The sequence below is a fragment of the Anas acuta genome, chromosome 18, assembly GCF_963932015.1.
Source record: "Anas acuta chromosome 18, bAnaAcu1.1, whole genome shotgun sequence".
Taxonomy (NCBI): Eukaryota; Metazoa; Chordata; class Aves; order Anseriformes; family Anatidae; genus Anas; species Anas acuta.
In genome coordinates this window covers 9,616,748-9,638,669 of record NC_088996.1, presented here as the reverse complement: position 1 = coordinate 9,638,669, position 21,922 = coordinate 9,616,748, and the positions used below count along the sequence as shown (strand labels likewise).

The 21,922-nt window shown below is 54.8% G+C and overlaps 2 protein-coding genes and 1 long non-coding RNA gene across 6 annotated transcripts in view; 1 reads left to right on the top strand and 2 right to left on the bottom strand.

The window, feature by feature from the left end:
• ACSF2 (acyl-CoA synthetase family member 2) overlaps positions 1 to 19,662 on the top strand; it is a 39,158-nt gene extending 19,496 nt beyond the window's left edge. For both annotated transcript variants that reach the window (XM_068654876.1, XM_068654875.1), the window contains exons 11-16: positions 16,804 to 16,911; positions 17,039 to 17,190; positions 17,695 to 17,836; positions 19,117 to 19,227; positions 19,446 to 19,514; positions 19,593 to 19,662. In XM_068654876.1, coding sequence (XP_068510977.1) covers positions 16,804 to 16,911; positions 17,039 to 17,190; positions 17,695 to 17,836; positions 19,117 to 19,227; positions 19,446 to 19,514; positions 19,593 to 19,643 — 633 coding nt within the window. In that variant the 3' untranslated portion in view covers positions 19,644 to 19,662. The remainder of the gene's footprint in view (positions 1 to 16,803; positions 16,912 to 17,038; positions 17,191 to 17,694; positions 17,837 to 19,116; positions 19,228 to 19,445; positions 19,515 to 19,592) is intronic.
• On the bottom strand, positions 351 to 8,520 carry CHAD (chondroadherin). 2 transcript variants are annotated; one of them, XM_068654884.1, is made up of 4 exons: positions 7,662 to 8,520; positions 3,762 to 3,925; positions 3,402 to 3,547; positions 351 to 1,297 (listed from the first exon to the last, which is right to left on the bottom strand). In XM_068654884.1, exons 1-3 carry the CDS (start codon positions 8,433 to 8,435, stop codon positions 3,406 to 3,408), a joined length of 1,080 nt encoding a protein of 359 aa, XP_068510985.1. In that variant the 5' UTR covers positions 8,436 to 8,520; the 3' UTR covers positions 351 to 1,297; positions 3,402 to 3,405. The 2 variants fall into 2 exon arrangements, with proteins under 2 accessions (XP_068510985.1, XP_068510986.1); XM_068654885.1 differs by having other exon boundaries at positions 351 to 1,294.
• Positions 19,663 to 20,256: 594 nt separating the features above from the next.
• LOC137841697 (uncharacterized) lies at positions 20,257 to 21,900 on the bottom strand. 2 transcript variants are annotated; one of them, XR_011088698.1, is made up of 4 exons: positions 21,785 to 21,900; positions 21,154 to 21,418; positions 20,874 to 20,948; positions 20,257 to 20,731 (listed from the first exon to the last, which is right to left on the bottom strand). It is a non-coding gene; the product is annotated as an uncharacterized lncRNA (long non-coding RNA). The 2 variants fall into 2 exon arrangements; XR_011088697.1 differs by lacking the exon at positions 21,785 to 21,900 and having other exon boundaries at positions 21,154 to 21,523.
• Positions 21,901 to 21,922: the final 22 nt, after the last annotated feature.

The following is a 21,922-nucleotide window of genomic DNA, read 5'->3' as shown; positions in this document are numbered from 1 at the left end:
CCGTCCTGGGGCTGTCTCAGAGGCAGCCAGAGTTTTTTCCTGGATGTGAAGCTCTCAATGCTGAGCTGAAAACACCAGCCGGTGCCATCCCCTGGACTCTGTCAGATGACAGCCACCTATTTTTATAGTAGGCCAGAGTTCAGCTTCCCAAAATATTTTCAGACATTACTACAGCCGCCCGGGACTCGTTAGGTGTCACCCGTTCCTGCTTTGTAGAAAGAAAAATAATAAAGCCCTCCTCTCCCAAACAGTCACTGTGCCCGTAGGATAAAGAGGATTAAGTCTATATTTGTACCAACAGCCTCATGTTACTTCTGAGCCCTCAGACAGACACCGGGAGACTGGGCGAATTCGTCTTTGCAGCAAGAGCTTTATACAGAAGTTGTACATAAGAAAATATACAATTTGATTTCTATGTAGGAAACGGAGGAGATTCCATCCTCTTAAAGGTCATTTACACTCAGTTACAGAGGAATAAATATACATATATTTATATAACTCTTTAGGATTAAAAAACACAGTTAAGTTGCAACTGTGGTATTGTGATAGCCGTGACAATAAACCACAGTCATCCTGGTGTCCTGCTAGATCCTCTGGAGTACGGGCAGAGAGAGGAGGAGGGGTGCTGGAGCACGGTGCACACCTTCTCCTCTGGGACATGCGTGTACCTTGGGAGACCCCACAGGGTGGGAGGGAATCCAGTCTCAGCTTGCTTCAGTTTCAGCCTTTCCCAGTACTGCTTCGCTTCAAGATTTCTGCCTGACTTAGGGAAATCGCTGCCTTTCGTAGCAAAAGGGCAGCTCTGGGCATTGCTTCCCCTATCATCCTCAGCCCTGGCCTGCAGGGATCCCCTCCGGGGGTAGGCAGAGGAGTCTTTTTGCATGGCTTGAGCCCAATTTTCCTGATCAAGCAGCTGGGGGAGAACGCTTCTGCCTTCCTACTTGCTTGTAGGATCAATCAAAACAAAGTGATTGATCAGGGCTGTGGTTACCTTGCCTCGGGGAAAGATGACTGTGTTTTACCGGCAGGATCTAGCTTAGCTCGTCTTAGTATGCTCATGCATAGTTTAGGTTTTAAAAATGCCTCTTTTAAAATACATAGATGTCGGAAAAGCTTGAGAAGGTGGATTCCATCCTGCGATCAGCAGAGAAGCGGGGATTCGGAGGAGGCTGGAGGTGTTGGGATATATCAGATATGTTTCCTGACAGGTAGGAGAAGCTTAAGGAAGGACTCGGAAGTCAGTAGTTTTCTGGTGGTTGGAGTGACCGGTCGCCAGGACAGGCCATACCAGGGCCTGCTAGGGGAAAAAAAAACAAAGGAGAAGTCCACATGGTTAAGGGCATTTCTAAGCACATAAATAAACTCAGAGCTTTTGTTTGTTTTTATGCTCAGTGAGTGAGTGAAGCCCATAATTGAAAGTGAAGAATTAGGGGTCAAGAGGCCGTAACAAGTTCCCACCACAGAGGAGATGTGTTAGTCCTGTCTCCAGCCTCTTCTGCCAACTGGTTATCTGCCTCCTGAGTATCTGACCCAAAGTGTTCGTAGCCAGCGAGTGCTTCCTTTGTAAAGGAAGAAACCCGAGAGCAGTGAAATAAGATTAACAAGGGAGTTCAGGAGCAGTGAATTGTTTTGGTGCCCCAGTTCTGAAACTCCAGAGCAGGCAGAGTTTTTAGAAAATGCCAAACAGCCTTTCCTCTGAAACGTGGTTCCTGTGCAGTGACCCAAGTCACCATTCAGCTCTGAAACGTGTACCTGTGCCTGTAGAACCCAGCTGAGAAAGCTGCCTGGCTCTCAGGAGGTGCATGGTGAGGTCAGAGTTGCTTCATGCTCCTGAAAATTGTGTCACTGCACTGAACTGGGTCTGTGTGCTTGCATTTTGGCACTCACACCCGAGGGCACCGAGCTTTGTCTTCTGCAAGACCGCAATAAATAGGTTTTTGTTTCACTAATGCTCCTGAACTTGCTGGGTAAAAGGTGCTCTGGGAAAGCCAGGTATTGTTATGGTTTTCTTACTCTCCTCATAGAGGAGTGAACTGAAATTGAGTTCAGACAGGGAGAGAAGGTTAAGAAGGGCCAGGTCTGTGAATAACACACATTTAAGCATTGTGGTTTAGGAAACTGAAGTTTTTCCATCTTTAGTGCGGAACTTTACCCGCCCTATATGGAACGCCTGGTATTTCCATGTCTGATCCATAAAGCCTCTGGCACTACAAGATAAATAATCACTTCAGGAAGGCTCGGAGCCGCTGGCACCATCCCTGACATTTTGGTCATAAATTTACCTTCTCCATTCTGTCACACACCTCCTCAGTGACCAAACGGCCATACCTGGGCCTTGGGCTCCTGCCTGGTCCTTTCCTATGTGAGAGGGCACAGCGACAGCTCTTGTTCCTACAGCGCAGAGCAGGGTCACTGTACTTTACTTAACAAATAGGCAAAGCTCCCTTCCTTTCCCAAAAGCTTACGAATTTGCAGGCTCATCCAAAGTCCTTTGGAATCCATCCAAGCTCCAAATCTCCTCCCGGGATGGGGAAAAGAAAAATGCTCGGGGTGGAGTGATGACAGTTGTGGCTTTCTTGCGGCTCCGTGCTCTGAACTGAATGCTTAGCACTTTCCAGTTGTTAGAGGTGTTTGCGTGCTACTTTGTCACGGTTTGTGTTTGGATTGGTAGATGTCAGCAGCTCGCTGCTCAAAGGGAAGGCAGCCCCGTCTTCTGAACCACCCTCTGGCCCAGCACACCTTATTCAACGGGTATTTACCGTCTCGCTCCTCCCTATTCTGGGACATTCATTTGAAGGCACCAGCCTTTGTTTATGAATACCTGAGCGTCTTGGATGGACCAGTAGTTGTTAAAGGCAGGTGCTGGGCTGGGAGCTGCTCCTCCTGGAAGATATTTGTTTTCCTATGGAAGACGTGGGCTGGGCAGCCTGGGGCCAGATTTCCCAGCCTTGTCTTGCTTTTGAACCAGACCTGGGAGCACCTTCACTGGGGCAAAAGGCTGAGCATCCCCACTCAGTTAGGGAGGTAAGGTGTGTATTATCCCATCTCAGGGCTGGAAGTGGGCTAAATCCACCCTTCACCTGACACCTAATTACAGGTTTCACCCTCACTTGCTGCCCCAGGCCTGTCCTTAGCTCGGTGTTTGCTTTATGGGCTTGACTCCCTCCCTGCTGCTCCAGGCACATTCCCTGCTCTGAGAGCGTGTGGAGTCCAGCGCCTCCCAGGAGATGGAGCAGCTCTGAGTGCAGCGCCAGCAGGTGAGTTTTGAAGCAAATCTCAGCGTTATTGCCATCTAAGTCAAAAACCCCACTAACCCCGGTGGCCCTGGGGCTAGCTGCATGCCCGTGTGAGACGTGCCTACGCCCTGCAGGTAGGAGAAAGGGTTCCGGGAGCCCTCTTACGTGCTTAATGACGGCTTCCCTTCCTGGACCTCTTGGTGGGCAGCTTGCAGGCGCGCAGGGCAGGGGTGTCTCGGATGGACTGCCCCCGGTACTGCACGGGCGTAGAGCACGTGTCCTCCGTGCGGGTGCGGTTGCCCTTCAGCCACCTGGAACACGAGGAAGAAGAACACAGGGAGCTTACCAGAGGCACGGCACACCGAGGGCGCTGCTCACACCACACACACACACACACACACACACATGTGGCAGGCCGGGGAGAGCTACCGGGCTGGTGGCAGCCTTCGGCAATCCCCTCCTGCCCAGCACAGCCTGGGGAGAGCCCGAGGAGTTAGGGGAGGGAGGAGGCGAGCGGTGCCGTACTTGCGCAGATGTGCCAGCTGGCAGGTGCAGTGCCAGGCGTTCCTGGAGAGCGTCAGGGTCTCCAGCTTGTCGAAGGGGAAGTTGCGGGGCAGCTGGGTGAGCCGGTTGTTCTCGAGGTGAGCCGTCTTCAGAACGGTCACACCAGCAAACGCGTTGTCTGCAAACTAAGCACAGAGGTTTACGCTGAGCGGCGCTGAGTGAGAGGAGGGGAGATGTTTTCCCGGGTCCTTGAGTGCTTTCATTCAGGATTTTCAGTGGCATAAGTGTGCAGAGAGCAAGTGGATGAGGAGAGGGGAGAGTCCTGGCTCGCTGGAAGCTCTACAAAGCTACGGGAGAGGTGTTGTGCTGGGGGTTCCTGGACAGTCTCCTACCTGAAGAAAGCTGCATCCCAAATCCATGCAGGATTGCCTTTGCAGCTACACTCCTAAATAGAGCAGAGTCTGCCAGTCCTCTCTAATTCTCGAGCCATCCTTCTCCATTCTAAAAGAAGGTATTTTCTGCGTATATTCCTTTCCAAGGCTGGAAACCCTCCCAGTGCCTGGTGCCTGCCCTGTCCTGGAACGGCTGAAGGAGGGAGTGTTTGTGGCGTCTGAGGGGTCTGTAGACTTTGGCAGTGCCCAAGGGCTCTGAGTGGAAAGTTACACTTGGCATCGGAGCAGTGCAGAAATAGAGGCAGGTTTCCAGCACCTCAACCTCCTCCATTATTTTTTTTCTCATTTCTAGTAGGTTTTTGCAAGGGATGCTGCAAAAGACCTGCCTTTTCTTGATTAATGGGTAGCCTTTAAGGGAGGGCTTCCCCTGCTGAAGCTTGGCGTGTCTGTGGCCCCAGCTTTGCAGCCCTCTCCTCTCTTTTCCTTCAGGACTCATTTCTGGGTTTGTTTTTGGTTTTCGCAGCCAATGGTTACTCGGGTTGGAAAGTTTCTTCTTGAAAGCCAACCCATCAACACAGGCTTTCTTGGAGGTGATGAATTGGAGATGGAGTTGTTGACACACGACCTTGGCCACGAAGAGCCATTCCTCCCTCTGCCTCAAAACAGGGAAAAGCTTTCTCAAAAACGCAGGGAGGAGATTCACCAGGCCTACCAGAAACCCTCCGAGTCGAGGACCTGTGCTTCCAGTCACGCTTCAGACAGGACCACCAGGGAGTGTTCAGGCTCTCTAAGCTGCAAAGCTTGTCAGAGGGAAAGGTGCTATTTTGAGCCGTGAGCTTCAGCGATCTTCCAAATTAAGCAGCGTTGGATAGGTTTGGAGCTTAGCTAAGAGAATCCCAAAGTGCTGGAGCTGTTGGGGCCAAAGCTGGGCTGGTGGTGGTGGGTTTTATGGTGCTGATGGTGAGATGCTGACATGCTGTGCAGCAGGGTGCTAACCTGCCTGCCCCGGCTGCGTGCTGGGTTGGCCAGCGGGGCTCCATCTCAGCCTCTCCTTCCTCTCCCAGCCCCATGAGAAGAGGCAGTACCTGCAGGTAACAGCTGCTGTGCTTCCTGACAGAGGGGCGTTTGTGAGAAACTGGTGAATTTCCCGTGATCTGAATGGAGGATTGCTGTTGTGATTCCTTTTGCAGCCCCCAGGTGACAGGGGAAAGGGAATTCTGTGGTTGTAGAGCTGCAGAGCAGCCCGAGGGCTATCCTTGCTCTGCTCAAATGCCATGGAGGCTGTGACAACTTCACATGGAATGGTTTTGCACTTGATCAGCTCTAAAACTTCGCAACCACACAAGGAAAAGCTAAGGGTGATATTTTTATGAAGGAAAAAGAGCTGCAGTTCAGACGTCAGCAGCACTTAAAGTGATTTCCTAGGTCATGTGGCCCCTGTGATTAGATGTCTGCTATTAGATGTCTGCAGAGTTTGCATGTGGGCCATTTGGATATGAGGTCTGCTGAAGTTTTGAAGAGGAAGCTCAGAGCTGGCACAGGGACTTTGTTTTCCTGGAGGGGAAAAAAAAAAAAAGCCCAGAAGCTGCAGTGGCCACCACTGGTAAGCGTTGATCCAGTAAACTGGTGTCTTATCAGGACATTGGGGAGGAAAGGAGGCAGCTGGCTGCAAAAGAGCCCTGTCCCCAGGTGGTCACTGAAAAAAAAGTCTTCTTGCTGGCTAGAATTGTTAAACCTTGCTTTCTGGCCAGTCCTTATAAATCTGTCTGCAAACCTCTGCAATTTCTTTGAGGTGTCAGAACCTTTTCCAGCTCTTTTTTGGCTGTTGCATAATTGTGTCTTGAGTCCCTCAAGCTCTGTTATGATCTGGGATCGTGCTTTGGGTTAGAAGATTCGGAAAGAAAGGTATTTTCCTTGACTCCATAGAAGCTGCAGACACCATCAAAGAGCAGATTGTGTTTGTCTAGCTAGGAATCTCGAAAGCATCCTGAATAAGGAATGACAGATACCAGAGCAGTTCCTTGATCTGTCCTTATCTGAATATTGTAGGTGGTCTTCTAACTGACAAGATCATTGCTACACAAGACAAGATTCATAGACTTCAAGTTTTTCTAATGCTTTTGGATGGAACCAAAATTGAATCCTTGATTCTCTGGAGCACCCCAGCACCCTGAGTTAGTCAGATTTCTTCAACACCAAACTCGGGACCCTGGTGCCCGTACAGCTGGTGGGACATCAGTGCTGCAACTTTTGGCTTGTGCATGATGGGACTGCCTGGAAATGGAGCCTACGAAAGCGGTGGGACAGCGTGTGTAGTGTGTCCCCCAGGGAGGTCAACGGGTTGGGTTTGGGGTTGGTTACTCCCCTCCTGGAGTGGGCAAGGGCTCAAATACTGATGGTTCTGACTGCTATGCTCTGTGGTAGCTCTCGGTGGGTTTGTTCTTTGACTTACAGGGGATGTCCTCACCCCGAGACCCTTTGGGCTGCCCTTTGTTGCCAAGAAATTCCCTATTTCATCCCGTCTTTCTGCACACAGTGGCTGTTGCTGTGCTGTGAGGTGCTGCCCTGCCTTACCCGGCTGCTCTTTGTCGTTGTGCGTCTTGGCCAAGCATCATCCCAGGGAGAACTGCTCTCCTCCCACGGAGGCTCCCTCCCTTTCCAGCCTCACAAGGTGCACCTAGGCTGTAGGGTGCTGTTCTTCCTGCACCGTGCTCCTCTCTGTTCTTGCCCTGCTGCCTGGCATTTCAGAGGTCCCCATGCCAGCAGTTCCCTGAGTGCGATGCTCCTGACTTTGGGTCATGCTTCCTCACAGAAGAAGAAGGGGGTTGTTTTGCCGGGATACCTGAATGTCCCTCCTCCTCCCTAGTGGGAACAGGGCCCCTTTGTGAGGTGCTGCGAGAGTTGCTTCTGAGAGAGAGCATCAATAAACAAACCTCTCTTTATAACGTGTAAGGCTGGGAGGCGGGGGGGGAGGTGAAGGTGAAGGTTCAGGTCTACCTGTCTGCAAGGTGTAAGCACAAAGCTTCTGCTCGTGGCCCCTCCTGAGGAATCTCCCCCTCGCAGCCAGCAGCGGGCACCCGGCTGAACGAAGGAGGCCGGGCAGCTTGGCTCTGCGAGGTGGCAGTGCCCTTCAGCCCCTCGTGTGCAAGGTGGATGCTTGGCTCTCATCCCATGCCCCAGTTCGGGATGCTGGAAGGCTGCCGATTGTCCTGGAGCACCCCAAATACTTTCCCAGTGACTGGTGTGAGCTCCAGCTCAGGAGGGAATGTGCTGCCTTTCCAAGGAGTTTGATCAGCCCCAGATCATTTGGGTTTGCATCAAACACCCCACCAAAAGGGTGGGGTGCATCTCTCATCCCTCGCTTGGGCTGGATGAGGGATTTTTTCAGCTGTGCCTCACTATCTGTAGGCCCGGATCCCCCCCTCTCCTCTGCAAACTGGGGGAGGGACAACAAACTGAGAGCTTTGGAAAGACGAGAATCGAGCCCTGTGCTTCCCATCCAGAGCAAAGGGAAAGAGAAAGGACTCACCTTTTTCAGTTTCATGTTGTCCAGGTTGAGAGTCTGCAGGTACCGCCCGAAGGACTGGAAGGCGTTGTCGGGAATGACCTCGATGGGGTTGTGAGAAAGCTTCAGCTCCTCCAGCACCCGCAGCTTGCTCATGGCGTTCACGGGGTAGCTGCTCAGCTGGTTCTTGTCCAGGTGCAGCACAGCGAGGTTTTCCACGTCCTCCAGGGCCCCAGGCACGAGGCTGGTGAGGGAGTTGTCAGAGAGGAAGAGCCAGCGCAGGTCTTTAGCACCGCTGAAGACCCCTGGCTTCAGCTCCTGGATTTTATTGCTGCCTAGGTGCAGGATAAAGAGGTTGACGAGAGGGGAGAGGATCCCTTTGGATAAGTCAGGGATCTTATTCTGGTCCAGGTACAGGTAGGTGAGCTCAGACAGGTCATCAAAGGCTCCTGGCTTTATGACACTGATCTGGTTGTCGGTGAGATAGAGGTAGACCAGGCTCTTGAGCCCCCTGAAGGCTCCCGTCGAGATCTCCTTGATCCGCGAGCCCTGGAGGTGAAGGGACACCAACTTCTTCATGTCCCGGAACCCGTTGGTGGGCAGCACGGGGAAATTATTCTTCTGCAGGTTGAGCAGCCGCGTTTGCTCGGGCACCTTGGGGATCTTCTTCAAGCCAGCGTTGTCACAGATGACGTGCTGCAGGTCTCCGCCGTGACAGTGGCAGCTTGGGGGACACGCCTGCACGCTGCAGGCGAGACACGCCAGGAGGACTCCGAGGAAGAAGCCCGACCGAGCCATGCTCAGCTCAGGAATCGGTGCGGCGGGATGGGAAGCAGCAGCAGGAGGAGGAGGAGGAGGAGGGAGATGGGTGGGAGAGAGAGAGAGTGGCTGGGTTTGCAGCATGCCGAACACAGCCCTATTTATAACGTTATTAAAAAGCAAAATCCCTTCCCACAAACCGCAGGCAGCAGCCAGTTGGAAGCAAGTGGCTTTGGGAACTTACTGCGAGCTTAACCCCTTGGCACCAGGCGCTGGAATGTCCTCGGCGCTGCTGGGCTCCGCTGCAGAAGTCACCGTGCAGGGGTGGTTTTTGCAGCAGGGAGGCAAATGGTCAGCAAACCTGCTCTGTGGGGAACCCCTGGTCCCTGCTGAGCCAAGTGGGGCCCAGATCTATCAGCGGGGAAAAAGCGACCTGTTCCTCTTGAGCGGCAGCCCGAGGGTGCGCAGCGAGGAGCGCTGCTGCTCTTCACAGTCACCTGGGTGGCCGTAGGTGCTGAAGCTTTCAGCAGGCTCCCAGGCTGTGTTTTAGCCTAGGCTGGTTTGGGTAGAATGTCTTTTCTTGGGGGAGAAGCACCTTTATCTGTTATCACAGAGGAGGGGTCCTGGAGGATTTTGTCTTGCTGATCTCAAAGGAGTTTGCTCAAGGAAGGACCGGAGCAGAGGGGAGAGAGGCGGTGCTGTGCCCGTGGTCACCAGCCCTGGAGGTGCTTTTGCGATGCAAAATTTGGGTTGAAGACCTTCAGGTCTAGGCTGACCGAGGAGCTTGGTCAGGAAAGGGAGCACATTTATCATTTATTGCCGCATCTTCCCCGTGGAGTGTGACACGAGGGGGGGTTCTCAGCACGTAGAAATGGGGAGCAGCAGCCACTGCCTTCCAGCAAGGGATGGGGCAGAGGCAGAGCCTGCGGGGAAGCGGCGAGGCACAGGCTGGTGGATGGGACACTGAAGGAAGAAACGCCGGCCGGTGGTGCTGACAGCGGGCCTGATCTGGTGAGATGCAGGGCAGTGCTCAACCAGACGAAGCTGTGGGCAGGGGTAAAGGGATGGAGAAGCTGCAGGAGGGAATTGCAGCGGGACTGGGGCCGTGTTGGAGGTGGTGGTGCAGAGGGGTGCTGATGCACAGGAGCTGCCCCGCTCTCCCGACACAGACACACAAAGCAAAGCAGTTAAAAAAAAAGCCCCAGTGCCTGCTCCTGGGAGTGTGAGGGGAGAGATCCAGGAGTGGCGGGGTGGGGTTTGGAAGTGGAACATTTTGAACTGATTTGCAGCCAGTTCCTGGCTGTAGCAAACAGCTGGGAGCCCGGCACATAACCGCGAGCTTGTTGAGCTCGCTGCTGCTCAGCCTGGCCACGGAGCCCCAGTGGAGCTTTTTGCAGAGGCGAGACAGTCTCAAGAAAGGGAGGAAATCCAAGGGCTGCCTTAGGACACAGACTGGCTTATTCACCGAGATTTCTGGGTTTTTCCATTGTTGCGCCGAGGAATGAGGCAGCACCACCGAGCATGCTCCAGGCGTTATGCAAAGGGCCTGGCAGCCCCAGCTCCAGCAGCAGCTGCCAGGTTAAGCAGCGTTTTCACGGCGTGATTAATTTGGGGAAGAAAGAGACAGCTGCTGGGGTGGGAATGTCGGTGCTGGGGAGCCCATGAGGCAGGTGGCATTGGCTGGACGGGGCAGCTCGGTGCAAACCAGGCCGTCGGTCTTCCAGTGTGTGTCAGTCCCCACGTGCAATGCCCTGCTGGTGAGCAGCTGGGGCCTCGCCGCCTGCTTCAACGTGAAATAATTCTCCCTGCCTCGTCCCCCGAGAGGTGCTGTCACTGTGGGACCCCAGGACTCCTGTCAGAGGGACCTGCTGCAGCGCTTAGTTGTGGTTACTGCAGAATTTAAAACTCTTGGAGCAAAATAATGCTGATTGGTATTTTTGCTTATGCCTGATTCAGTAGCTACTGAGTTGGGCACGTGCTTTGGTCACTGGAATCTTTCTCTGAGTGCCTTCAGCACTTCGAGGCAGTGAAAGAAGTGCACGGACCTCTCCAGATTTTCCTCCTTTGCTCCAGGTTGATCAGGACTGAGAGTGCCCCTCCGGTGTGTGCCATTGGTAAAGGGAGCTGGGTGAAAGAGTGGAAAAGCAAACAATTCACTTCTAAAACATTCTCCTTCTACTGATTGATTTTTCTCTGAGCAGGTCCAACTGCCTTGGGCTGACTCGAATCCATTTGTTGAACAGCTCCTGAAAGTTGTGTCCCAGCTCTGCTGTGCAAGAGCAACTGATCGGTGAGATTCAAGGTTCAGCCTGTTCCTGTTGGACAGTGAAGCCAGGAAGTGGATCTGTGCTTCCTACCTGTGCGCAGCTGATGTTTGATCCCTGGTTTTCCTATCCCCTTGCAAAGATTGGCTGACAGGTTTCCATCTCTGCAGAGATTTCTGCTAGCCTGGGTCAGATGGGAGCTAAAAGCCGGTGAGGTCCTTGCAAACCCCACCCATAAATGCATTCCACCCATGTGTATTCCTAGAACAAGACCCCTTTCAGAGTCCAAACCATGGAGATCTCAAACCACGCTCTATTCTTTCTTCCTCCAAGGATACATTTCCCTTTCTTTCACCCTTTATCTCTGTGAGGGTTGAGCTTGCAGGCTCTGGGGGCCGGGGAGCCTCTCTCCCCGCATGGACAGGCGCGTTGTGGCAGGAGAGCTCAGGCTGTGGGCTCAGGTAAGCGCTGCGTTTCCCCGTGGTGCTGCCGGGAGGTAGTTGCCCTGATGCTGTGCTGGTGGGAGGGTGTCCCTGCCCCGCAGAGCTCCTCACCAGCACAGAAGAAGTGGGAGGATGCCGTGTTATTTTTGGTCCTGCTGCGGGGTGGCAGCAGGGCAGCGCTACTGGGGGAAAGGTGTCTGCCCGGCGGCTCCCTTTCTCTGGGTGCAAACGGTGAATAAAAGGGGAAGTTCTTCCCCCTCGTGTTTTTCATTTCCATGCCTCGGTGAGCACATTCCTGCGGCGGGAGCTGGTTGGCATCTGCCACGACTGGCACCTCGCCTGGCTGTGGGGAGAGGCCCCTGGGCTCCCAGCTGGTTGTGTTTTGCCTGGCCTTCCCCTGCTGGATTTCGTTGACCGGGGGATGAGTCAGGCCGGCCAGCAAACACGCAGCGATCCTCAAAAGCTCGCCTGCGCCCCGCTCGTGTCCCGGGGGTGGCTTGCAGTCTGCTGGTGACAATGGCAGCAGTGTCAGCCCTCCCTCTGCAGGGGCAGGAGACCGCAGGGACCTGGGTCCCGGCCAGCCCCGTACCTCGCAGCTCCCCTGGGACTGGTGCTGCTGGGACATGGCAGGAGAGGCGGGATTATCTCACCATCCTCTCTTTCTTAATTGATTAACAGTTCTGCAAACACTCCCAGTGCCTAGTCGTTTGCAGACGTTGGGCTCCCCTCCTCTCCTCCTTGGAGGCGTTGCGGGCTGAGCAAATAAATACAGTTTTTGAAACAGTATAAATATAGATTTGGGGTGTTGCTTTGCTGCTGCAGGTCAGGGCTGTTTTGATACAACATTGGAGATGGTCTTTTCCATGTTTAATCCTTATTTTTGTTAGCATGAACAGCTCTGGTATATAAAGACAGCTGCACATGTACTACTCCGTGTTAAAATATTCCACTGCTTGCTTTAGCCTGATTCTGCAGCTTCGGAGGGGATCCGGATCTAGCTGTGCGTATCAGTAGCAGTCACCTTCCTGGTGTGGCACCAGTGCATCTGGCCTTGGGGCCCAGGCTTTCTTTTTTGGCAGATCTGCCATCTGATCAACCACAGCACGATGTCCTGGGCCTCCCTGGGAAGCTCCTGGCTGTGCTTTGTGCCCTCCCAGGGCCCCGGCCATCCCCAGGTGGTCGCTGCTCTGCCTGGCACTGCTCTCCTCTGCACACCTGCCCGCTCTGAAGGACACCAGAGCTCTCTCCAGCAGCACACCACCACCGATCAGCCCCCCAAGGCTCCTGACTTTCCCAAATGCTCCCCAGCAGTGAGTCCACACTGTTCCCAGGACAGAAATTCAGCTCCGCTCGGCAGCAGCATCCCTGCCTGGCCCTGGCCAAAGCGAGGGACCCATCCTGCCCCACCTTGCTGCTGGGGGAGCTGACAAGCTGCTGGTTTCAGTAGCTGCATGGGCTGTAGGAGCACGCTGTGAGAACATTTCAAATGGTAACCTCTTACACGGCATGGAAACAACAGGACAGCAGGCTTCCAGCTGTGTCTTCGATGGGGTTTGTTCCCCCCACACCGAGGTTTTGGGGCCAGTTTCCTCCTCCAGCGGCTCTGAGCATTCACACACCCCCAAACCAGTGCTTTTCTGTCTTTTCAAGGCATTGTTTCTTCGTGTTCCCTCTCTCTTTTTCCTTTTACTCCACTTCCCTAACGGCAGTGGCACCCCAGCACCAGGGGGAGTTCATCCCCTCGCACCCCCTTCCCTCGAGCTGCCGAAAAAACACCGAGGTCCTGCATGTGCCTTTGCTGGTTGCCTCTGGGCGGTGTTTCTGCAGTGCTGGCGGGGCTGTTGGGATACTTGCAAGCCTTGAGACTTCTGATCAGCCTGGAAAGAAGAGAGGAAGCTTTAACTGCAGACCGCAGGGAGCAGTTGGTACAGGAGTGACCGGCCAGGCACAGCAGGCCAGCTTTCAGCTGGCCCAGGCTAGCTGGGTTGCCGTTTTTGCAGTGGTCTCCTCCCGTGGCGAAGCCATTGCGTGCATCGACACAAAGCCAGCACTTTGGGCACCTGATATTTTTGGGAACTCTCAAAGCCCTGTCCAAAACTGGGCCTGTTTGGCAGCAATTTGTGTGGGGAGAGATGCCAGCGGGGTGGCCACCCTTGGTTCGCCCTACAAGACCTGCCTGTTTGCGGCCCGGTGCTTTGACACAAAGCTGGTACTGTTGCTGTGGCAGGAAATGAAATCTCGATGTGACACAGGCTGGATGGGATCAGAAGTTGTTTTTGCAGTGGCAAAGTTGACCTGAAGGTGCAGGAATATTCCAATACAATCCGGGATGGTGGGATAGCTCCAAAGCAATGAGATCAACGCCCCCCGGGGACGGCAAAACTCAGGGCAAGTGAATGGAGATCACTGCTCAGCTGAGAGCAGTTTGGAGCTGGCTGCTGAGGGAAGGGCTGTAGTTAACTTTGGTGGAGATATCCGAGACAAAACACTCAGCATGGGTTTGGGAATAATGAGATCCATCCGAAATGTTACGCCGAGCAGGGTTCAGAGAGCTTGTCAGAGGTCCCGTAGCACATCTCGGGCTGTCAGGCTGCTTTCCGCTGTTTGTTACGCCCTCTTTGAAGTCTGAAAATCCCTATTATTTCATGCTCAATTTGCTTCTCTTTTCCGAGGCCAGCATTGTCTTCAGCAAAGCTCAGTCTCTGTGCATTGTAGTTTGGTGGTTCGAGGCCTGGAACCGTTCTCGGGGATGGCAGAACCAGAGAGTCCCGAGAGCTCCCCTCCAGGGCCCTCAGGTCCTCCTGCAGAGCCTTCCCCTCCACTTCCACTCGGCGTAACCCCTCCTGGGGTGCTGCGGTGCTGAACCTGCCCTTTTCTTGCAGCCTTTGGGCAGCAGCAGAGTGCAGGGGAAGCGTTTGGTTTTATTGCCGTCGAGGGTTTGGGAAAACTGGTGAGCACGGAGCTGGTGAGACTTGTTCCAAGCTCTGCAATAAATTAACAGCACGGTTGGGAAAAACCCAGGGTCTTCAGAGTCCCCTCTCTACCCAGCAGGTCAGCCTGCTGTCCGCGTGTTTGCCAAGGAGACTGGAGTCGGATTGTTTTTGGTTTTAATTTTTAGACGCTGCCTTCTTCGGGCTGTTTTGCCTGTTCCACAGTGGCCGCTGTTTAAACAGTGCTAGCAGGAAATGTTTTTGAAATGTGCTCTAAAAAACACCGTCCTGTTAAGACGCTCTTTTTATTCCCAGTTTAGACAGAGACTTGGGATTCACGGAGAATGAATCTCTTGTCAGGAGGAACAAGTTAGGCAGCAGTTTGTGCTGGAGCTGTCCTTGTCATCGCTGAAGGCAGGATTGATCGGCTCGCTGGGTGTTGGGAGGTCACTTGCAGCCCTAGCAGTAAAAAAAAAAAAAAAAAGCTTTAAAGTCAATTCTATTCTGTTCTCTCACAGCTCCTCTCCAAGCCAAGAGTCCGAGCCGGGCTCTTTGCCACCTAAAAGCTTTGCTTTGACACTAGATATAGCTCCAGTGGAAATTATGGATCTGATGCAGAAATTACTGGGTGAGGTTTTCTGGCCTGAATTACACGGGATGACAAGGCTAGATGAGCATTAAGTGTCCCTTTGGGTCTTGAAAACTCGGAGTCTTCGTGGCTATCTCCAAACTCAAATTGCTGCGTGGGGTTTTGTGGGAGCCTGGGTCCATCTCGTGCTGACACGAGTTGCGGCTGGGCTGGAAGGAGCCCTTGGAGCCAACGCCACGCGTCTGACGAGGGGAGGGAAGGACAGCAGGGCCACCGGGAGGGCTCGCTTCAGCCTCTGCCTGGACCCAGGGTACGCAGATGAGGAAAGTGCTATCCGGAGAGCAATATTGCCTGAAGAGAGAAGTGCAGGAGCACAGGAGCACCGTGGTGGTGCCCAGCTGCTGGCAGAGAAGGCAGGGCGCAGCAGCAGCCCCAGCTGGGGGCTCAGGGGGGAGGTTTTAGACCCACGCAGCTCCTTGGGCTGCATCAGGAGGTGCCCATTTCCCTGGGCTCACCCCGGCAGTGGGGTTTCTGGTGACACATTCGTGCCACCTCCAGCCTCGAAGGTGCAAGGGTGTTTATGGGGACAGGCCACAGGGCAAGGAGCGGATCCCCAGCGTGTGGCTGTGCCCGCGGTGCAGGGCACGCCGCCAGCAGCTGGCGGAGCCCAAAGTGCCCCGGCACCCGCAGCAGCACCCTGCGAGGGATCTGCGTGTCGCTGCCTCTGATTACAGGGCTGGAGCGATCTGGGGAGGCAGAAGGGATTGAGTCAGGGTTTGGCCAGGATCCTGGGGCTGATATCCTGATACATCCAGCAGAGTGAAGCAGAAAAACAAAGGCATTGGGCTTTTTAATGAGCGTTTGAGATCTTGGATTTGTGTCTCGTCAGTCATTTGATCCAGCCACAGGACTTCTATTAGTGGGTGGAAGCGAAATCCTTTCTGAGCATTAAACACTGTAGGTTTCCTCCCCGGCTGCTAAGCTATCATTACGTCTGGTAGGAGCCTATTTACAGTCGCTCCCCTTGGGCTGCCAGGCTCCTAGCAGAGCAGTTTGCTCCAGATGGTCCCGGCAGCACCCTGGAGACGATCTCCTCCAGATTCCTGGCTAAGAAGAGGCTCCCACCAATCGGCTCAGATTCACGCTGACCCCAGTGTAGTCAAACAGGAGCAGCAGACGTTACAGCAGGCTGTGCCCAGCGTGAGCCTGGAGCAGAAAGAGCCAAGTGCTCCCCCCAGTGTGACATGGAGCCCTAAGGGCAAGGGCCCTGCTGCAGGTCAGTGGATTGGAGCTGCTCGTTTCAGTTTGAAGACATGGAGGGGAAAGGAGCAAACCCTCCTACATCAGCCCTTTCCCAGCCATGCTTTCCCAACAAAGCAGCCACTGGTGATAACGCACAGAGTGAGTTGGAGAGGTCAGAAGAGTGCTCCGGCACATCCCCCTGCTGCCACGCAGCTTCCAGAAGCTGGAGGTGAAGCAGTGATCCCAGCCTGGTGCTGGAGCTGCCCAGAGCACTTCTTCCCTCCCTCCCATTGCCTCCGAGCTGCTGAGCTCGACGGGCCACGGAGTTGGGCATAAAGAGCTGGAATTTTCCTCCCAACAAGTGACCTTCAGCCGAGGTGACTCGGTGCCTGCCGCTGGGATTAGCGCTGAGGGAGGGTTAGCAGCGAGCAGCTTTTGTCCTGCTGTGAGGCTTTCGATCTGTAAATGCAGCTGCACCGAGCACCATGCAGCCTCGTGATGCCCGTAGGAGGGTTACAGGAGCTGATGTCTGCACAAAAGGATCTGGAGCAACCGGCCGTGTGGTGGGGCACGTGGTTTCCCACAGGAACCCACTGCTGGCTCCAGGCTTTTCCCCAAGTGATGTCCGAGGTGCCCCGAGCTGCAGAAGAGGCAAGGTGAGCTCAGCACCTTCAGCAGATGGCTGCAAGGGCACAAAGGCAAGTTCAGTATCTGGCAGAGATGGCAGGGAGTAAACAGGGCAGGGCTCGGGGAGACATACAGAGGTTAAAAAAGAGGAGGGCAGGCTCTGCCAGCCTCCAAGTAACTGGACATATGAAAATGTCCTCTTCCCATCCACCCACACCTCCCGTGTGGTCGTCACTGGCTTCGTCTTTCCCAAGCCTGGAGCTGCGCTGCCCCCTTTCCCCTTGAGGCATGCTTCTTTTCTCCTCTTTGCAGGTTGCCTACGGGACCACAGAGAACAGCCCAGTCACCTTCATGGGGTTCCCCGATGACAGCTTTGACAGAAGAACAGCGACGGTGGGGTACATCATGCCCCACACAGAGGTGAACAGGGCCCTCCCCGCCTGCTCCAGGTCCTCCGTCTGCAGCAGCCCCAGTGCTGGCGTTGGGGTGCCTGCTGCAACGCCTGGCTCAGCACCCCGAGGGCCCTGCTTCTCTTCCCCTTCTGTAGGCAAAAATCGAGGATCCAGAAACAGGGAAGCCCCTGCCTCTGAACACCGCTGGGGAGCTTCAGATCCGTGGCTACTGCGTCATGCTGGGGTACTGGGACGACCCCGACAGAACGAGAGAAGTGGTCTCCGATGACAAGTGGTACAAAACGGGGTGAGTCTGCAAGAAAACCTGCCCTTCTGAGGCCGTCCTGCAGGGTGGCACTGGATGGGGATCGAGGCGCACGCGAAGGGTTTGGCAGGGACTTCCAAAGAGGGGGAACCTGAGCAGATTTAGGGCTTTGATCTGTCGGTCCCTCTCCGTGAAACTTCAGAAGAGCTTCCAGCACCTCGGTGCAAGCTGCTCCTGGAGGCTGGGACACGCTTTGTGTGGTGGTGCTCCCTCCAAGAGGGGAAGGGGTTTGTGCAGCAGGGACGAAGACGGCAGCAGCGGGAGTGTCCTCCCCGTGAGCCCGGGTGTTTGTGGAGACGCTGCCAATGACTGGAGGTTGTAGCAGGAGCTCTCTGAGCTCTGCAGGAGTTTATTCCACGTGTTCAGGTGGCTTCTCACCCTTTACCCTCCAAATAATCAGACCTGGCCCCCACAGCAGGCTGGCTGGGCGTCCCAGTCATTGTTCCACCTCTCTGGGGTAGGGTGAGGACTGCGGTGTCATTGCAGGGACATCGCCTGCCTGGACGAGCACGGCTACTGCAGGATTATCGGCCGCTGCAAGGACATGATTATTCGGGGCGGAGAGAACATCTACCCAGCAGAACTCGAGCAGTTCCTCCACACCCACCCCAAGGTGGAGGAGGTGCAGGTGAGCGAGAGGGAGCGGGACTGGGGGAGCAGCAGTGGTTTATGCGGTGGGAAATCTGTGCGCAAAGATGCCTGAGCCTGCTTCCTCTGCTCTCAGCTTCTCCTTTAGCGTGATGCTGTCTGGCAGACAGGAAGGGGCAGGCAGAGCTTCTGGGTCTTTCCTCTCCGTGGTGCGGGGCACACGAGTTCAGGCAAACTCCTTGTGCAACAGCTTCACATCTGCGGAGCAACGACTGCCATTCTTCGGTTTTTAAGCTGCCTGTCCGCTTTCATAACGCCCTCTGAAATTCTTACTTGGAAAGCAGACTGAGAGGACAGTTTTTACTGAAAATTAATTACTCTGAGCTCCTAAATCAAAAAAAGACTCCTCCAACGAGTCCCTGGAGACGAGGAGTTAGACTCAGTTTTATCCGTTCACAAGACAGAAATGATTTGCAACGTTGAGCAGCTGCTCCCAATCTGCTGGGATTGTTTTCCTCCAGGTTTTGTGCCAGACAAGTTTCCCCATAAATAAACCAGTTATTTAGTAAGTGTTGTGCTTGTGCCAGGCTAGCATCTCTCCCTGGAACAGGCCCCGTGCAGATGGGTTGCAAACCAGCCCTGTTTATGTAGTTTCTAGGGCCTTATGTCACCGCTCTGGACTCAAAAGGACTGACGTGTCTCTAGGATTTTGAGATCCTGGTTCCAGGCAGGGGATGACAGTAGGACTCTGGTGAAATACCATGAGCAAAATTCAGAGATGGAGCTTGGGAAGCCCAAGCCCTGCATGGAGAGATGTGATGTGCCGGTGTCACAGGCAGCAGTGGGCTGAACGCTGCCATTAGAAGGGTTCCAAAAAATCCCTTCGTTCTACTTCATCCCTCGCCTGCCATTTCTTCTGGAGATCCCAAAGCAGGCGGCTGAAGCAGCCTCCCAACTCTCCTTGTTGGTCATAAAACCCATTGCCCCATATTCGCATTTGGGGAAACGGCAGCGCAAAGAGAGATGACGGGGCCCCTGCTACGGGTCTGACTCAGCCCTGGTTCCTATCACTCTGAAGGTGCTGGCGTCTGGGTGCCTGCTGTGACACATTTCCTCCTCCAAACGGCAAGGAAATGCTTCCGGGAGGCTTTGAAGGCACGCAGAAAGCTCTGCTGGGATTTCTAGCAGCCCAAACCGCCCGACGTACAGCCACCCAGCCCCTGCCCGGGCATCCCATGGTGTGGTGAGGGCTCGTGGGCCCAGCAGAGGTGGGAGGACAGGGATGTCTGCAGGGTTCTCACATCCTTCTGTCCCACCCAGGTGGTTGGCGTGAAGGATTCGGTGATGGGAGAAGAGATCTGTGCCTGCATCCGAGTGAGAGCCGGGCAGAGCTGCACCGTGGAAGACATTAAAGCTTTCTGCAAGGGGAAGGTCAGTCTTGCGCTCCTGCATGCCCAGTTGTTCCGTTCCCTGCCAGATCTTCACACCCAGCAGCAGCTGGGGATTTGCAAATGGTTTTGCAAACGATCTGCAGTGTTTGGGAGCAGCCGGTGATCCAGGCTGGCCACTGCACAGCAGCTGTTACAGCAGTGCACGGGCTGCACGCGCCGTTCCTGGTGGTTGTGTAGCTGCTGGCTTTCTCTCTCCAGATCTCCCATTTCAAGATCCCCCGGCACGTCGTGTTTGTCAGTCAGTACCCGCTCACCGTCTCGGGCAAGGTAAGAGTTGGGCTGCAGCAGAGAGGAAGCCATGGCCTCCTGCGCTGGCTGAGCCTCTCCACCTCCGCTTTCTTGCAGGTTCAGAAATACAAGTTGAGAGAGCAGATGGAGAAGCACCTTCAGCTCTGAGCTCAGGAAGGCAGATTTTTTATTTTTTTTAAAAAAAAAGGATAAATCAGTCTTGCTTCAGCCAGCTTTCTGTCTGCTTTTCACCTGTGCCTCAGGACCAGCGCTGGAGGGCTTCTCTCCCTGCCGTCAGCCTGGTGGCACTCCCATGTTAACAAAACAGAGAGCCTCTTTTTCCCAGTTAGGTTTGTTTCTCTGCCAAAAGAAATACTGCGGTGTGAGGAAGGGATGCTTATTTCTGGAACCCTGTCCTGTTACTGTGAGACCTTGTGAAGGTTCTAAAACCTTGTGTCTCTTCGAGCAGCTTGGCTACAGCCATTTCAGAGGACTTCGTAGGCCTGAACAGATGTCAGTAAGATATCTTTACTGATATTTTAAGTCACAACAGCCTCACACAGTGAGTACCTTCTCTGCTTGGGTGCTATTGAGATTCGTGGGTCATGTAACATTGCCTGGTGAAATGACACACCTGATAAACTTGAAATTAAGGGCAGGGGCTTTAGAGAGAGAGGTTTTGCATAGGAAGCAGCTCCCTGCAGCTGGCTGGAAGAGCTAGCCCTGTTCCCAGGCCTCGCGGGGGCCTTGTGACCCACAAATAAAACTTCTCCAACATCGATTCGGTGTTGCATGTTTTTATTGTTTTGGACGAGACAGACAGAAAGCATTTTACAGAAATACCAAACTTCCTGTCCCTTCAGTAGTGCAAAGCAGAGAATACCCGGGACAGCGTTTTTACGGGAGTTATTTGGTTCCTCCCAACCATGACACACCCAGGCGAGACGTGGAAGAGCGCAGCTCCTCTCCGTCCCGCCGTAAGTGTCCCACCCCAGCTGGGACGCAGATACCATCGCTGCCAACTCTCACCGGCCTCCTTTCCTGCCTCCCCCCTGTTTCCTTCCCAAAGACGATGAGCGACCGAGCCTCCTCGCCTTCCAGGCTGCCATTCTCCCTGCAGGGTGACGAGAAACGGTGCGCGGGGAGAGACGTGTGGTGGCAGCGAGGTCTCTGTCTCGGCTCTCCAAGCTGGGCTGTGGGTTCTACCCATGGAAGCAGACCAATCGGACAAAAAGACCTTGGTTGGTGCCTGCTTTCTGAAAAGAAAAGTGGGGGAGAATGTTAGCACTGGGCCCCGTTAACAGGCCGGCTCTCAACGAGAGGCCTCTCTCCTGTGCCTGTTTGACACCTTCACCCTCCGCACAGCCCCTGGTCCCCAGGAGCGCCCCATGTACTCACCCGAGTCTGGGATCCCTGGGCTTTGCTGATAAGAGCAGAATTACGAATCAACGCTGGCTTGTGTGGGTAGGAGACCTGCAAAGAGACGCGTCGAGCGCCGGTCACAGCCAGCACGGGGGGTGCAGACCCCCAGCACCCCCATCCCCGCTCCCAGCAGCAGCACCCTCTGCGAGCACAAGCCCTGAGCCCTGCCCTGAGCATTTTCCCTGTCTTGCAGCCACCTCAGAGGCTTTCAAGGCAGCTGCTCTCCCAGCGCAGCTCTCCGGCCGCCAATACTCACCGGAGGAAAAGGGCCGCCGGCCGCAGCTCGCAGCATAACCTCAGTGCCTGGGCTCGTGCACAAGCTCCTGGGCTTGGGCACAGCTCGTGCCCGTCTTATAGCACCGGCGCTGAGCTCGGAAACCCCCAGCAGCAGCGGGGACTCTTCCCAGCACGGCGAGGGTTGCGTCAGCAGTGCCGCTGAGACACCCGCTCCCGGGCTGGGAACGGGAATCTGCGGCCGTGGCCTTTGCGAAACTCCCCTTTGTCACGGGCGTTTTTCATCTCTATTAATAGCAAAATGGAGAAAACGCAACACCTCACCCCGTCAACCCCCTTCCTCCTCCTCTGGGAACACAGCGGGGAGCAGCTGTGGGATTGCGGGGCCGGATGGGGCAGACACCAGCCCCAAAGCTGCCTGCTAGGGTGCTGCAGGCACCCAGCTCCGTGCTCCCCGCTCCCCATCGCCCTGGTCCCCAGCGCGGCCGCATCCTCGCACCCAACCTCGGGGCACCCAGCCCCCAGCTGTGGGTGCACCTCGGGGTGCTGCCCCCCGCACCCTGCCCAGGAGCTTTCTCCTCCCGAGTGGGGCAGGAGGCTGAGGATGGAAGCTGTGCGGGCGCTCTGACTGCGAATCGCTCCCTGCAACACACCGGAGTGACTCCGAATCCGGCTTCAAGCCGGGGAGCGACTCCGAATTGGGCTCAGAACCGGGGAAATGAAGCTCCCCGAGCAAATTCCCACCAGCACCGGGCAAAACGCGGCTCCCTGCTGCCTCCTAGCACCCCCCC

Coding starts and splice junctions, on each gene's coding strand:
- CHAD (XM_068654884.1), bottom strand. CDS start 8,435: ATGGCTCGGTCGGGCTTCTTCCTCGGAGTCCTCCTGGCGTGTCTCGCC. Junction 3,926..7,661: donor ACAACATGAAACTGAAAAAG/GTGAGTCCTTTC, acceptor CTCTGTGCTTAG/TTTGCAGACAACGCGTTTGC. Junction 3,548..3,761: donor CAGCTGGCACATCTGCGCAA/GTACGGCACCGC, acceptor CTCGTGTTCCAG/GTGGCTGAAGGGCAACCGCA.